This window comes from Podarcis melisellensis (assembly GCF_964234715.1).
Source record: "Podarcis melisellensis genome assembly, chromosome: Z".
In the NCBI taxonomy this organism is placed as follows: Eukaryota; Metazoa; Chordata; class Lepidosauria; order Squamata; family Lacertidae; genus Podarcis; species Podarcis melisellensis.
Genome location: NC_138547.1, coordinates 40863642 through 40880813, shown reverse-complemented (window position 1 = coordinate 40880813; position 17172 = coordinate 40863642). Strand labels below are relative to the sequence as shown.

The 17172-nt window shown below is 43.2% G+C and overlaps 1 protein-coding gene and 1 long non-coding RNA gene across 10 annotated transcripts in view; both read left to right on the top strand.

Moving 5' to 3' along the window:
* Positions 1 to 17172, top strand: part of LOC309362198 — a 119287-nt gene that overhangs the window by 86292 nt on the left and 15823 nt on the right. The window lies entirely within an intron of this gene.
* The window catches only part of PASD1 (PAS domain containing repressor 1), a 99538-nt gene that overhangs the window by 69193 nt on the left and 13173 nt on the right, over positions 1 to 17172 (top strand). For all 9 annotated transcript variants that reach the window (XM_081897604.1, XM_081897606.1, XM_081897601.1 and 6 more), the window contains exons 10-13: positions 6936 to 7042; positions 11904 to 12051; positions 13850 to 13931; positions 16812 to 16935. In XM_081897604.1, the coding sequence (XP_081753730.1) occupies positions 6936 to 7042; positions 11904 to 12051; positions 13850 to 13931; positions 16812 to 16935 (461 nt within the window). The remainder of the gene's footprint in view (positions 1 to 6935; positions 7043 to 11903; positions 12052 to 13849; positions 13932 to 16811; positions 16936 to 17172) is intronic.

The following is a 17172-nucleotide window of genomic DNA, read 5'->3' as shown; positions in this document are numbered from 1 at the left end:
AACCCAAGGAATGTATTTTTAAAAAATCTACCTTATTTTGTCGCAAAGTATGGATGTTACATTTGTGACTACCATTGCTCACAGCCTAGCAAACACAGAACTTTATATGCTTATCTTAGCATTTTAAAAACACTGTGTGAATGTGTGCATGACCTTTGCAGCAACTTGTGGCCATGAGTTCCATAGGTAAATTGCACGCTCGGTAAATAATTGTTCCCGTTTCTGTAAAGGAAACAATAACCAAGTTTGGCAGAAAGGTCTGAAGCGGGGGTGGGGCTTATTGAACACATTTAACTGAACACACTTAGAAATTTCCATGCACTTGTGATCTCTGACTTTTCAGGATTTGTGCCTAATGCACAAAGGCCTGAGAGAAGCCCTGTGCATGCAGTAGAAATATGCCTCCTTGCTCCTCTACACATTTTTAATGCTTGTGTATTCTGTCAAAAGGGACGCAGGTGGCGCTGTGGGTTAAAGCCTCAGTGCCTAGGACTTGCCGATCGAAAGGTCGGCGGTTCGAATCCCTGCGGCGGGGTGCGCTCCTGCTGCTCGGTCCCAGCGCCTGCCAACCTAGCAGTTCGAAAGCACCTCCGGGTGCAAGTAGACAAATAGGGACCGCTTACCAGCGGGAAGGTAAACGGCGTTTCCGTGTGCTGCGCTGGCTCACCAGATGCAGCTTTGTCACACTGGCCACGTGACCCGGAAGTGTCTCCGGACAGCGCTGGCCCCTGGCCTCTTAAGTGAGATGGGCGCACAACCCCAGAGTCTGTCAAGACTGGCCCGTACGGGCAGGGGTACCTTTACCTTTACCTATTCTGTCAAAGCATTTGAAGACAACTCTGATTAAGATTTCACCTTGTGGTTTATATGCACTACCTGTTGTTTGATTAATGAATCTGCCTTTGGGGTGAAGCCAGACCATTGGAGAGTTACAGCACCTACTGTAGACCAATATGGGAGAGACATGTTTTGTTGCAGCTGTGGCAGATGAATTGCACAACCATCATTCTACAATATGTGGGAAAGCAAGGGTAGTTATCACTTGCGGCTGCACTTATACTTCACACCCACTAAACCATGGTTTAACGAGACATGTCGGAGCAGGAAAAGAGAAAATGAGAGTCTTGAGAGTGCATAGTTCTGCCTCCCACACAGCCAGAAGTAGAACATAGGCTTTGGCTTCTGTTTAAAACAAGCTGAAGAAACCATGTTTTGAAGTTAGCTTCTGTTGAAGCTGTCCAGGGTTTGTTACTAATTGCATCCCGTCTCTGTGCAAAACAAGCCAAGGGAAAATGAGAAAAACCTGCTAAAATCTTCCCCTTGACCACATGGGGGGAGGAGAGTGGAGAGGTTGACTTACTATACTTCAAATCAGATCCTTAGCTAATGAAATTGATGTGGTATGAAACTGGGCCATAATTTTTTTATATTCTTATTAAAAAGATCTAGTCAATTTACAGACCTCTTAGTATGTTTTTCTATTAAAAGGTCAAATCTGCCAAGACAATACAAGCAATTAATTTGCAATAAAGTAGTAAACCAGACACAGGCAGCCTTAAATTATTTACATGGAAAGAGGAGAATTACAAAGACAAGATATGGATTATATACAGTGCTCGGGGGGGGGGGGAAGTATTATGGGAAACCATGTTACTATTTTAAACAAAAAAAGTCATAGGAAATCCTACCTTGAGGCAGTGGTGTGAAACCACTCATATACAGTGATACCTCAGGTTACATACGCTTCAGGTTACAGACTCCGCTAACCCAGAAATATTACCTCGGGTTAAGAACTTTGCTTCAGGATGAGAACAGACATCATGCAGCGGTGGTGAAGTGGCAGCAGGAGGCCCCATTAGCTAAAGTTGTGCTTCAGGTTAAGAACAGTTTCAGGTTAAGAACAGACCTCCGGAACGAATTAAGTTCTTAACCCGAGGTACCACTGTACTCAGCCTCTCCCAGTTGTATGCATATTATTCATGCTGTCTAGGCATGGCTATCCTAGCTTTCAGAATCCACAGGAAAAAGTCGTGTATACTTCAAAGTACAGTTGTACCTTGGAAGTCGAACAGAATCCGTTCCAGAAGTCAGTTCAACTTCCAAAACATTCGGAAATAGGATTGCCATATTTCAAAAAATGAAAATCTAGACACAAAAGTTGTTGTTGAGCTTTTTAAGGAAATTCAGCAAAATAACAGGCTTCCTGGGCATTTCAGCGATTTCCGACACTGCTTCCAACTGCTATATTCCGCTTATGTCCAGGAAATTCCGGACATATACCAAACCTGATCCTCCAGACTAGAAGATACTGACAAAGGGCTGTGGCTCTTTAAAGCTCACTTTAAAGCCATAGTTTCCAGTTCATGTGCAATGGGAAGTTATGGTTCACTGTGGTTCCTGGTTTGTTTTGATAACTCATGTGGAAGAAGGAGCAAGGTGTCAGCAAAGGAACTGCATGCAGGCATATAGCCTGACTTATAAAGCTAGATTTGATCGGGTGAACACGGGTTTTGTGTGGGATGGGGCAGGTTAATACTGTGCTTTTGCAGACTTGTGTACGTGTGTGCCTGGATGTGCAATATCCTCCTTTTGCTGTTTTATTTGCATTACTTGTCCTTATTCTCCATTTTCCCAATAGTACAATAGGACACTGCAATTTCTGTGTTACTTATTCTTGCATTTCATACCATGCTGAGTCACCAGTTTCCTATTCGGAAATCCTAAGAAGAATGTCCAAATTCCAAGCAGCACAGGAAGTTACAAGCAGTGAATAACCTAAAAATGAGGGGGTATGCTTTTCAGCTTGTACTGCTAATACGCCAACTCATTAGCAGATCACAGCTAGGTAACTGTTAATACTTTTGTTATTACTTGAAGGATCTGTTCTCCTTCAACAGTACAGACAGTTCTGAAATCACTTTGCGATCTCTCCACAGCATTTTCTGGCAATTTGTTAACAACATGGCCCTTGTATTTATAAGTGCTGGACCAAAAAGAAAGTTTGACTTTTGTAGCGAATTACGGTGGTGGTTTTTTTTTTTTGGGGGGGGGGGAGATTTTTAGTGAGGTAAAAGAAATGCTACAAAATTTGGGAACCTGATAATATTAGCTAAACAAAGTGTAATCAAAGATACTTGTAATTCGTGATCCTATGCATGCGTATTCAGAAGCCTCTCTTAGTTTTCCTAGGACTGCAGCCTTGATAAACTTCTCTATGGGAAATAATTGGCTTTGCATCAGAGCAACTTTCTGCAACCTGGTGCCTTCCTGGTTTTTTAGACTACAGCTATGTACACACCCCACCATTCAAAGCTTTATGACTGAGTGGGGGTTTGAGCCCACAACTCCCAGGTTTTAATCCTACACAAACCACTATATATTTTTTTAAAAAAATAATATTTATTGAAGTTTCAAAAAAGTTACAAAAAAGAAAAAAGAAAACAAAAAATACAAAATACAGAAAAATAAAAACAGTTAAAAACAAGTCAATCTTTCCATATCTTGTCTTTCATTTACTTGTTTCCCTGACCTCCTCACACCTCCCTTTTTTGTATTCTAGTTCAATTGGTTATTTCAGCAAATCCTTTCCATTTTTGCTTTTATCTTAATAATTTATCTTAATATATTGTAACTTTACATTCTCACCTGTTAACAATCCATTTTTACATACCCCTTTGTAAGATTACTGCTAAAACCACATAACTTCATTCCAGCATCCTTCTAACATTCCTTAATTTTACAGTGTTTCTCTAAATAGTCTTTAAATTTCTTCCAATCTTCTTCTACCGACTCCTACATAAACCACTACTGTATAACACAGTGCCTCTTTATGCAAAGATGCATAGGATTGCACGGTTAGTGAGATAGTCCCTCAGGCAAATATGGAAGCACTCAGTAGTTTTGCTCTGGGATGCCACAAACATCAATCGGTATGCATTCCATTGCCAACATAAGAAGAGTCCTGCTAGATTTGAGAAGCCCAAAATCAGGATGGAGACAAGTAACTAATACTCATTGAGGTGGAGGTCACGCTGCCTCTCAGCCTGAATATTTAGTCAACTTATGCATGTATTCCAGTAGAGAGCTTATTGTCCCAAGAGTAGATCCCTTCTGTAGATGAAACAGACCATCCACACACAAGGGAGCCCCAAGACTTTCAGAAGTACAAATAAAAAGTTTAAGGGCCCTAATGGAGGGAAATCTTAACATCAGCCCAGTGAGGACTGACCATGCTAAATAGCCATGGAATGTCTAGCTGAATGCTGAAGATGGGAAAGTAAGGCAGGTGGAATGGAACAACCTGGAAAAGGGCATGTTTGGCTGGAAACCTGAGCAGGAATAGTTTATACTGCAACGTTGTGTTCAGATTTTGCTTGTCAGTGTCTAGCAGCTACTGATAGACCTTTTTTTCCTGCATGAAGCTCTGCTTCACACATACAGTAGGATGGCTCACCTGTTGTGAGCTAGAATTTCCATCATTCCTCACAATTGGCCATGCTGGGAAAATCTGGAGGGCCACAGGTTAGGCAGTCCTGTTATACAAAGACAACCCACTCAGCCACTTGTAGGTCTCCAATGAGCATATCTGTGTGAAATCTTTGAAAATATTAGGCATAAACCTAAGAAATACACATAACATGTCTTCATATTTCTTGTTACAGATAGGTAACCGTGTTGGTCTGCCATAGTCAAAACAAAAAAAATTCCTGCCATAGTCAAAACAAAACAAAAATCCTTCCAGTAGCACCTTAAAGACCAACTTAGACCAACGTTAGTTCTTGGTATGAGCTTTCGTGTGCATTCTGAAGAAGTGTACATGCACACGAAAGCTCATACCAAGAACTAACTTAGTTGGTCTTTAAGGTGCTACTGGAAGGATTTTTTTCATATTTCTTGTACCATTTTTGTGGGGGAGGGAAGTATTCACTTTTGGTTGATTCCCGTTGCCCCAATACGTAGCACACTTTGCAACGCACTGCCCCCCCCAGCTGAATTCAATCTCGCTGGTTTTTATAACCTATTTGTAGGTTGCTTTGTGACACTTGCCTTTCCTCTTGCAAAAAGCATACTGAGAGTGACTAAAAGGAAGGAAGATGTTATTCTGTTATGCAATAAAAAGCCTCCAGCTTGTTCTTGTGAATGCTGTAATTTCTAAGAGCATTAACTGTTTCCTCAGTGCATACGCACACATCTCTACCCTGAATTGTTTGCCCAAAATTGTGCAGAATTTGCTGTTAACTGTTCCTTATGAGAGCCGACACAAGCTCTTTGTTGAAAGAGTGTTTGCAGTCCTGTGCATATTTTTACTTACCTGGGAGTGCAAAGCAAGACTCAGGTTTTAGTAAACAAGTTTTGGCTTGTGCTGAAAGGTAGGACTGAGGGCATGAATGTGTAGATTGCCAAATTATGCCTTATGTGGAAGGGAAGGATATCTTGTTCTGCTTGCAACTTATATATTGGCCTGTTCGTAGGTGTAATCAGAACAATTATGCAGGAGTCATTGTATACATTTTGTCACAGAGCTGTTCGAAGATTATTCCCTGACCATAGGAGACTTGGCTTAATGAAAAGCTTTCCCCAGTGGTGGTGGCTGTGCTCACAGACAAGTTTGCTGTGGTTTGTTGAGATTGGGGTTGGTGTGGGAAGTGGAGAAACAACCCAGCCTCCTAGTCTAGTATGCCCTTAACAGCAGGTTGATTTGATAGGTGGCCATAGATGAAGCTTCTCCAGGCAGGGACAAATTCACAGCTAGAGCTCCACTAGCGCTGGTTTCATCCCCATATGGGCCAACTGCACATTCCTGCATATGCAGGGGGTTGGACTAGATGACCCTCAGGGTCCTTTCCAACTCTACAATTACAAGATACTATGAACAGCTGGGGCTTCTGGGAATTGTAGTCCAACAGCATTTGGAGGGCCATAGGACCCCCACTGCTGTGTCAAAAGGTGATTGTTAGATTAATTGATGGAGGGAACCTCTATCAATGGCTGCCAGCCATGATGACTGTAAGGGACATTTAAATTCAGAAACAGTAATAATAATTAATTTAATTTATTAAAACGAAACTTAAAAATTAAAAGATGGTTAAAAACAAGTATCACCTGTTATCATGATTTACCCTTACTTTGCACGGTTTCTTCCATATTATTATTATTATTATTATTATTATTAAAAAACAACTTCACACAAATTGTTCCTTCTCTGCTTTTCACGGGGGACTGGCGGACGAGGAGCTAGGGAGGAAACGGAAGCCCCAGACTTCTGACCACAGCAAATCCCCTGGTTTTGGCCATGTGCTTTTGAGACTATGTGCTCATAATGGGTAGAAATATGATTCTTTGTTTAAACAAAAGGCTTGGGAGTCTTAGGAAGCAGCTTCTATAATCATGGCATGTACACACAGCACTAACCGTAGCGCACAAATTGTTTGGTTCCCTATCTGGGAACCCTGAGTGTCTGTCAACTTATAAAACCTCCCAGGCATTTGGTAACGAATGACTCACTTCCCTCTCCCCATTTGCTGCTTAAATCCCAAGAAGTGAGTAAACTCCTTAACGACATACGTAGGAAGCTGACTTAACATCGGCTCAGGCCATTGGCCCATTTAGACTAGTAGGGTGAGTTCTGATTGGCTCTCTCAAGGCGGGTTACTTTTAACAACAATAATTATTTACATTGCCATTCATCCTCTTAAGCAATCTCTCTTTAGCGCTAGCTAAGATATGGTGCAATCCTATGCTGTCTATCCAGGAGTAAGCTCCATTGAATTCAGTAGGACTTGTTTCCAAGCATATTGCAGATAAGATTGCAACCAACACATCTTTCTTGCAAGACATGATAAAATAATTTCAGGATAATGCTCCCCCCCCCCACACTAAAGAGCTCTCAAAACGGCAAACTTTGTACTCACAACTTTCCTCCCCTCTTGTTCCAGGGCCCCACCTATCATAGGTTATTTACCCTTTGAGGTGCTTGGGACTTCAGGTTACGACTATTACCATGCAGACGACCTGGAACTTCTTGCTCGGTGCCACGAACACTGTAAGTGTCTCTGTTCACTATGTGCAATGGACTGCCAGATGTGTGTATTTTAATTGCATTTCTTGTTCTCTCTCTCCACCCTCCACCCTAATCTTAGGACACCTGTGCAAATCACTGCAGCCATACGAAAACCATTTGTGATGGAAAACTTAACTGTAAAATGATGTCAACCCAAAGCCAAATTAGACTGGACATTAAACCTATATTTGCATTTAGCATGCAGTGTTGTTTGGCTGTTGTTGTTTTTTAAAATGCAGATTGTATTAGCTGGGAGTACTGATAATGAATGGAATTAGAACAGGCATAAAGGGAATTTACTCTGCCTTATTTGCCTTATTTGAAGTTATCAGCCTAAACCCCCAGATGGAGCTGCTATTATAATTGTCATGGGTTTATTTGTTTTAACATTGTCTATTCTGTTGTAATCTGCCCTGGGACCTTAAGGTGAGGGGTGTGTACGGAATTGTGAGAAGCAAGAAAGAAATCATGTAAAAAGAAAGAAAGAAAATGAAAACATACAAACAAATTAATATTTGCATTTTTAAAAGTGTGCATGCTAAAAGCAAAGATGTGTTTAACGTCAAATCTAGTTTGGGACTCAGCCTTCCTATGTTACCTCTCTACCACCTGTGTTTTTGAAGCTGTTTCAGAGGACTAAATTGAAGAGACATAGCCTTTATTATTAATACCTTACTTTGCTCAGTGGTTTGCAAGGCACATGCTCCGTATATATATATATATATATGCTTTCGTAGATTTTCACGGGTACAGGAATGCAGGTTTTGGTGTCCTCGGGTGTCTTCCCGTGTAAAAGTTGGGGTGTCTAGGCGACGTTTCGACGAGGTCTCACTCGTCATCTTCAGGCTGGTGCTTTCGGCTTCTTGTTACTGGAACAGAGCAGGATCTCAGTGTTTGAGTTCCTATAAATACTGTTGAGGGGGTGTGGTGTATAGCCTCCAATGTTCTGGGCAGAGAGGAAGTTCCCAGGCTAGTGTGCCTTTTCTTCTTTTGTTCCTTAATTACTTGAGGGATATCTTGAGTGATTTCTTGAGTGATATCCTGAGTACCACTTAGGTGGGTCATTAGGTGTGGATTAGTTGCTAAAGTCTTTGTGTCTTGACCTCTTGAACTTTGTGAAGAGTTTTTCTGAGAAGATGGCTGTACTGCACTTAGTTGTGCTCTGGCTTGGCTTTGTGTATAGGGGCGAGCTGTGGTTTTGTGGCCTGTGTCAGCCAGATCTGTGTAGGGATTGCAGGGGGGTGCAGCATCCGGAGGTGCCACCATGGTTTGGCTACTGGATGGTGTCTGTAATTTATCTGTGGAGAGGGTCTGGGTTTGGGTCTGGTGTGGTTGATTGGTGATAGCGTTCTGTGTGCCTCTGGATCTGGTGTCAGTTTTTGTGGGGAGGGCTAATTTCCAGATGTCTGGCAAGCGGGATGTGTCGTCACGCTTGTTCATGTTGTGAGGGTGTTTCTCTATCTCGATGGCTTCCATGATTATTCTCTTGTGGTGATGTTCCATGTTAAAGAGCAATTTGGAATCTGCAAAATTAATTTCGTGTCCTGTTTCTTTCATGTGTTGGAAAAGAGAGGAAGTTTTTTCTTCTTTTTTGACGGCATTCTTGTGTTCTGCGATACGTGCATTTATTCGTCTGTTTGTTTGTCCAATGTACGTGGCTGGGCACGTATCAAGGGCACTACAGATAAAATTAGCAAAATCCTCCATAAACACAATATCAAAACAGCCTTTTGCACCAACCAAAAAATAGCCAATATCCTCAGAAACCCCAAGGATAAAATCCAGTTGGAAAACCAAGGGGTCTATGAAATACCCTGCAAAGTCTGCCCAGCCACGTACATTGGACAAACAAACAGACGAATAAATGCACGTATCGCAGAACACAAGAATGCCGTCAAAAAAGAAGAAAAAACTTCCTCTCTTTTCCAACACATGAAAGAAACAGGACACGAAATTAATTTTGCAGATTCCAAATTGCTCTTTAACATGGAACATCACCACAAGAGAATAATCATGGAAGCCATCGAGATAGAGAAACACCCTCACAACATGAACAAGCGTGACGACACATCCCGCTTGCCAGACATCTGGAAATTAGCCCTCCCCACAAAAACTGACACCAGATCCAGAGGCACACAGAACGCTATCACCAATCAACCACACCAGACCCAAACCCAGACCCTCTCCACAGATAAATTACAGACACCATCCAGTAGCCAAACCATGGTGGCACCTCCGGATGCTGCACCCCCCTGCAATCCCTACACAGATCTGGCTGACACAGGCCACAAAACCACAGCTCGCCCCTATACACGAAGCCAAGCCAGAGCACAACTAAGTGCAGTACAGCCATCTTCTCAGAAAAACTCTTCACAAAGTTCAAGAGGTCAAGACACAAAGACTTTAGCAACTAATCCACACCTAATGACCCACCTAAGTGGTACTCAGGATATCACTCAAGAAATCACTCAAGATATCCCTCAAGTAATTAAGGAACAAAAGAAGAAAAGGCACACTAGCCTGGGAACTTCCTCTCTGCCCAGAACATTGGAGGCTATACACCACACCCCCTCAACAGTATTTATAGGAACTCAAACACTGAGATCCTGCTCTGTTCCAGTAACAAGAAGCCGAAAGCACCAGCCTGAAGATGACGAGTGAGACCTCGTCGAAACGTCGCCTAGACACCCCAACTTTTACACGGGAAGACACCCGAGGACACCAAAACCTGCATATATATATATATATATATATATATATATATATATATATATATATACACACACTCTTCATACATAGGATGATTTCTCTTGGATCTTGTAACGATGGACCCCAAAAGCCCCACCAAGCCATGGCAGTATTTGGTTTCCACATGAAATCTCCAGCCGACCAATAGATGTATTTTTGCTGCAGGGACTGAAGGGAGAAAAATTAAACTGATCTCTGCTGCAGTGCTCACCCTAACTCCTGGCAGTGTCTGGATTGCATGACCTGTTACAGAGTGTGCTGGATGTTCTCGTTAACCAGATTAAGAGGCGTACTTAACTCCCTGCCAAGTTTTGTTGTTCGCTTCTCTTTTAGGTCTCCTCAGGCCTTCGCAGACCCTGGCTGTCTCTCTGTAGCTGCAGAGAGTCTAGACTGCTTGCTAATACTTTGGGGTGGAGTGGCTTATTCCCCCCCCCCCCATTAGTGCTGCTACTATGCCTCTAACGGCAGCCCAATGCATGTAAATTTAACAGGTGGAACTAGATGCCACCCAAACCCCAGGATGCCAGACTTTTGTGTATGCCAAGCTGCTATTAACATACAAGAGGAGAGCGTGTAGGAAAAGGGGGCAGCTCTCACTTTGGGGTTGAAGCTGGAGGAGATAGAAATATATGAACATCTTGCATTTTGTTTCTTGTCATTGTTAGGAAGCTTTTTGATATGTTTGTTTGTTTGTTTGTTTGTTTGTTTTGATCAGGGTGTGGGGTAATTGCAGCATTTAGGAGCTTCAGATTTCAGCTGCTTTTCTCAGGGTTCTTCGCTTTGCCAGTGTATTGGGGAATTGGTTCCTCAAGTGCAAATCCCTGCAGTGCTAACACAGGATTCTTTCTGATCAACCCTATGTAGAGTTGCCTGGTTGCAACACAAAGATTCGTGCTGAAGCTTTAGAATTACAGTGGTACCTCGGGTTACATATGCTTCAGGTTACATACACTTCAGGTTACAGACTCTGCTAACCCAGAAATAGTACCTCGGGTTAAGAACTTTGCTTCAGGACGAGAACAGAAATTGCACGGCAGCAGTGGGAGGCCTCATTAGCTGAAGTGGTACCTCAGGTTAAGAACAGTTTCAGGTTAAGAACGGACCTCTATAACGAATTAGGTTCTTAACCCGAGGTACCACTGTGCTAGTTAATTAGGACTGGAGTGAGTTGAGCCCCCATCATTTTAAAGAAGCGGAACCTATGGCTCTCCATGTGTGTTGGACTCCAACTCCCATCAGCGTTACCAATAAACACAGGTGATGGGACTTGGAATCCCCAACTCTGCCCAGCAGTAAAAGGGGGAAAAGAGTATACAACACAAAGACAATAATAATGTTGCAGCGCCCTGGGAAGAAGCAGCAAACAGCTATTTGTTTTTCAGGTTCTTGAGAAGTCCTACTACCCTTGTTTTTTCAAACAAACAAGCATACCCCAGACTTGATTTTTCTTGAAACCTTGGAATTATTTGAGTTTGGTGGGTCACAAAATGTACAAGCCCCTTATGGGAGGACAGAGCAACTTGCCAGTGTGCAGTCTAGCAACTGTGCTCCTGTCTTTCAGCTGATGTGGGAGGTGAGGGGGGGCAGGCCTGTTTACAATTTTCGAAGTGTGAAAGCTGTGAACATTTTGAATTAGCAGCTATGCTTTTGCTTTTCAGATCAAATTTCTGCCTCTTTCCATTTTCCTGCTCTGAAAATAGACAGAGGTGTACTTAGATGGTTTGAAAAGGAGGCAGTGAATTTCTGACAGCAACAGCCCCCCCCCCCCGGCTGAAAAACAAGCTTAAAAATCAGAGCAGAGTGCAAAAGCGGCCCCAGATATGGCAGGGCAGGAATAAGAAGTGGAGCCAGGAGATATTTGAAGGTACTGAGGAGTCAGAATCCCACCTGACACGTTCAAACTTTTTTAGACAGGCCTTTTATTCACTCTATATGAATTTTGGCCCTTACAATGGGTGTTATTTTGGCATGCACAGGGATTATGCACAGCTTTTTATGCACATGCCTGGAAGAGCATTAATGTTTCTCCAGATCAAAGATTACAAAAAGCCTAATACGTTGGTGATGTTAACTAAGTGGTTGTTTTCATATGCAGTGATGCAGTTTGGAAAAGGCAAGTCCTGCTACTACAGGTTCTTAACCAAAGGCCAGCAATGGATTTGGTTACAAACACAGTACTACGTCACTTATCATCAGTGGAACTCCAAGCCTGAGTTTATCGTGTGCACCCACACGGTTGTTAGGTAAGAAACGGCACACAATTTCTGCTGCCATTTATCTGCGTCTTCAGCTATGTCTGTTCAAATATTTGGCTATGTGTATTGGCTCGATAAGGCGCTCCGTTATATAAAATGATTAGGGTTGGGAAGTGGGGGAGAATGTCACTGTATTTTTATTACTCTTTTATTTTTGGCAGCCGAAAGAGAAGCCTAGAAACAGTATCAGCTGCCAATTTTACTGTTCTAGAGGGTACCCTCTCCCAAGCAATTTAATGGGTAAATGAGAAAAACTGATAACAGGCAGCAGCACAATTAGCAACTTTTAAAGCAAATGGTTCTTTAGAATAAAATCATTTCTCCCTGTCTGTCATTGTATTATATATTAATGATGGCTGCATTCAAATACAAAGGTAAAATGTGATTTAGTGTTGTGCTGCTTGAAGAGTTATAAATATAATAAGGAGTTATAAATGTAATAAACATTATGACAATGAGCAGCAGCAGTTCATATACTCTCCTCCTCATGAGTGAGGGGGAGATCAGAAGCTTTTGCTTCCAGTTTAGGATAGTCACAATTTATTCTGATGCCCGAAGCCATGGAGACTGTGGTTAGGCTTAGCTGTGATAAGTGGCTTCAACCATAGTTTACAAAGCAGGCTCCCCTCCCTCCGCCCCATAACCATTGTTAAGATTCACTATAGTTTAGGATTTAGACACAATCTATAATGGAAGTGGAAGCTTCTGATCTCTTCCTTGTGACTTCACCAGAATGGGAAACTGTGTAAGGCCAGTGCTTGCCACAGCACAAACTGGCTCTGGTAAACCATGGTTTAGCGTTATGTGCAAATTGGGGCAATAATTGGCAGCCCAGCTCTTCAACTGTAGTTTTCAAATTGTGTTTGAGCCCATGTTCAGGAACACCTAACAGAGAACCCACCTAACCCATCTCCCACTTCCCTTCTGCTACCAAACTATGATGTTGTTACAGCAGGCATTCGATGAGTTTGGGGCAGATTTTACCTGATCTCCCTTTGCTCTTACATTTGTTTTTATAGCATTGGTTTTTCAGACATGTTTTATAATTGCAGATTGTTTTAAGCCACTCTGAGCACTGTTCTTACAGTGAATGGGTGGGATATATAAAAAAGGGGGGGTCTCTTAAAGCCCTGTAAGTCACTCTGGTTAAAGATTTTAGATTACCTAAGAGAGCCGCTGCCAGTCAAACTGTTGGGCTTGATGGACCATCAATCTGACTTCTTATGAGACAGCTGTCACATAGTCCCATTGCTCTGATCCAAAGTCAGTGTTCGCCATAGGAAAGTACTGTGCTAGTGGTGAAACTGGGTGGAATCATTAATGGCACGCAAGCTTCTGCAAAAGGCTACTTTGCCTACCTCTTTGTCTGATCTTCTGCTGAAATGTATAGTCACTAAGGGTGATGGGTGAGTTTTGGTGAGAATCCTATATGACGAACTGAGTGTGCACTCTAGAACATCATTTCCGAACCTGGTGCCCTCTAGATATTATGGACTACAGTTCTCATCATAGTTCCTTGCATCCCCAGTGGTCAGAGATAATGAGAATTGTAGCCAGCAATATCTGGAGTGCCACAGGTTCATGACAACCACTCCTGCTGTGTGGATCCATTCAGCCTTTATGACCAGATATTGAGTGTGCCATTGCATTCCAAGATATGATTGGCATCATGCAAGAGGGCTGTCTCTGAGGTGGTGCCCCAACTGTGGAAACCCTAACCCAACTTCTCTATTCTTTTCCTTTCCTATGCGATATATACATATATATCACACACACACATATATAGTTATGCTGAGGTTCGAGCTGAAAGAAGAAGAGATCTTGGCCTTGAAGAGTCATCCATTGAACTAGCATCTTCGTCTTTGAAGGTATTGTGTTATGGGATGAGCAAGTAAGAGCTGTTAGAAATGTGTTTTTGCTCCTGGTGGCAAGATGGCATTTTGGGGGCATGAGAACCATCATCAGCATCAACATAATTAGTTCCTCCAGGTGTTACTGGACTCCATCGCTCCTACCCAGTCAAGGATGCTGGGAGTTGTAGAATAGCAACTTCTGGAGGGTGCCAGGCTTCCCATCTTGGCAGCAGCTCTTCCAGGTTTTGTTAGGATGCAATTAGTCTTTTTCTAAGCTTCCCCCTCCCCTCCCCCTCCCCCAAAATATTTTGATATATGATGCCATGGATTGAAGCAGGATAGGAATGGCCTAAAAAGTTACATTTGGAACCTTTTTTTTTGGGGGGACGACATTTGGGTGAGGAACTAAGGTGGGGAGAAAACTCTGGATTCCAAAGTTGGGTGAGCAGGGGTGGGCATTCATGTGCGCTGGTGTGTGTGTGTGTGTGTTACGCATGGCAGTGGTTACAGGTAAATGCTGGTCTATGGAGGAAGCCAGATTCCACTGATTTAAGTAGCTTCAAAAGGGAGGGGAGATTTGAAAGTCTACCTGACAGCTCCCGGAGTCTTTTATTGATAAAAGTTGGCAGTTACTTTCATAGGTTGAGCCTTTTTATCAGAGTCATTTGATAATTAGAGCTCCTACTCCACACAGCAGAGACTCACTGGAGACTTGACCAGGTGCCATCATCTCCCGGAAGTCTGTTTAATACTATTAAAAAAAAAAACAGAAGAAGAAGGAAACTTTCTCCCCTCCCTCACCCACATGAATGTTGCTGATTTTCCTACTCCTACTGTTGAAAAGAAAGATTTGTCGAAGGTGGGACGGGGACCTTTGTGCTGGGAATGGCACAGGAAAAGCCCCTCTGGGTCAGATCCATGCCCCACCCAGCCTAGCATCCTGTTCTCTCGGTGGCCAGCCACATTCCTGGAGGAAACCCACAAACAGGACCAGTTTTCTGCCTCTGAGCTACGGATAGCATATAATGTGTACAGTCCCATGCTACCCATACGTGGAATGAGACGACTGGAGGCCAGTTGGCAGCATTTCCAGAAGCTACATCTGTAGGACTTTTTTGCTGAATCACCTGTTCTAGCCAGACAAAGATTGGAAGCGAAGGAATGATTTATTGATCTGTTTTCTCTCTGGATTGCTGCTGTGTTTTTAAAGGCTAGGCAGAATGCTGTCCAGAGGGTGGGCAGAGCTGTGGTCATGACAACAGTTTCCATTGCCTTTTTTTAAAAAAGAAAAGAAATCAATCGGGCATCGTCATAGCCTACCCAGTCAATAGGGTCAACTCAGTTAACATTTTAAAAATAAACCTTGCCAGGGTTTTCATAATGAGATGCCGAAGCAGCACCAGAAATAAAATCCAGCCAAATGGATCCACGCATCCAACTACCAAGTTGTCAGGTGATGTGCTTGCCTGTTCGAATTGGCTCTGTGGCTGCCCCTTTGCCATATCATCACAGAGGCATACATTAGGGTAGGGGGGCCTTCACAGTCGTGGCAGTTCCTGCGCTGCGACACACGAACATACAGCTGACCCACAGAATTCACACTGCCGGCTGGCACCATCACTGGTCTCTGTGTGATCAGGATCATTAATCTTTTATCCTGTTATGTTCAGTGGTTAAACACGGACACCACCCACCCCAGTGTTGTCTACAGAACCCCTCAAAGTTGTACTTTTGTTGTGGAGAGCAGACTTAATGTTTTGTACTTGCGAGGTAATTGCATTTCCCCAAGGTAATGGAATCAATATTGTGTTTGCTACGTGGGAGGTTGTTGAATGTGATTGTACGGGCAACATGATGTTCGAATCCTGTACATTAACTTAAATGGAGGGCTAACTAGAATTGGCCTAAATACAGCGAGGCCATTTTGCTGCTACGTCTGATGGGAGCTACCAATTAAGGGGCTAATGAAGCTCATGAAGGATATTGCCAGTAAACTGACTGATTCCTTTTTCACCTTCCATACTCATTCCACTCTCCGTAATATGAGTCCTCAGCAACCCTATTTTTCTAGTCGGCCTCCCTAATTTGGCCATTTATTCATTAATTCTGCATATACTGTTGAAAGCCTGTGACATGTTGGGCAGAAGGGAGCTAATTATAAAAGAGCATTTCTATTTTTATGCACGACTCTGTCGTCATACGGCAGTGATGGGTAAAAGCGATAGGGGAGCAGAAGGACAGAAAAGCCACAATGTCGTACCATGGAAAATGCACCTGGTGCTTGGCAACAGAGAGCCTTTCCATCTATTTCCCATAGCAGTGATATGAACCAGTTCACCTGCAGGTAGCAGGTTTCTATTCTTGCAGATATACTGCATTGCCATGGATTCACAGACAACTTTGTTGCTTTACCATTGGGATTATATTTCCAAGAGATGCCTATGTGTCAAGTAAAACATAAACCCAGGGCGCTCCCCCCCCCCCGCCCCAGCTGGAAATCACTGCAGCTCAGGTGCGCACCGTTGCCATTGTAAGAGAACAAGGGAGGCCTTCATAGTTCCGGCACCTCTTTCATTTCCTAGAAAAATAGCACTTAGATAAACCTAAGACAAGAGTGAGGAACCTGTGGCCCTCCAGATGTTGTTAGATTCCCAACTCCCATCACCGCCACCCAGCATGGCAGAGGTCGAGAATGATGGGAGTTGTAGCCCAGAGACACACTTGGGAGAAGGTGGAAAGAGGAATTGAAAAATCATTTGCTCCAAAGAGGGCAATCTACCTCCATGTTGGAAGAGCAGTGCTTTGCTGCTTTTGCTGTTGTTTGTTAAGCATATGCTGATCTCCGCTGCTAATGATACGATGCTTTTTTTTTCTCCTGGGCTTGCCTATTTCCAGAGTCACGGTAGCTACATTGATATCCGGCAATGTGTAACCAACCAAGAAGCCAGCCGGGAAAGGGTGTCGGTGTCATCTCACAGCTCTCGGCGATCTTCTCACACAGCGCTCTCGGACTCTGCATGTAGGTATCACATGGGACAGCTGTGATACCAAAGGGTGGTTGTGGTTCTAATGCAGCTGGCCAGTGTTCAAGAGCAGCATAGGAGTCAGCCCATCCTTCCCTGATTCTGTTTTCCTTTGCCACTCTCCATCCTCTATAACAGGACGGAGGCGGGCAGTTGGGTCTGGAGCAGATGGGTGAGGAGCCTTGGATTAATCCAGTTGTTTCTCCCAACCACTTCAGAGTATCCCTTGGCAA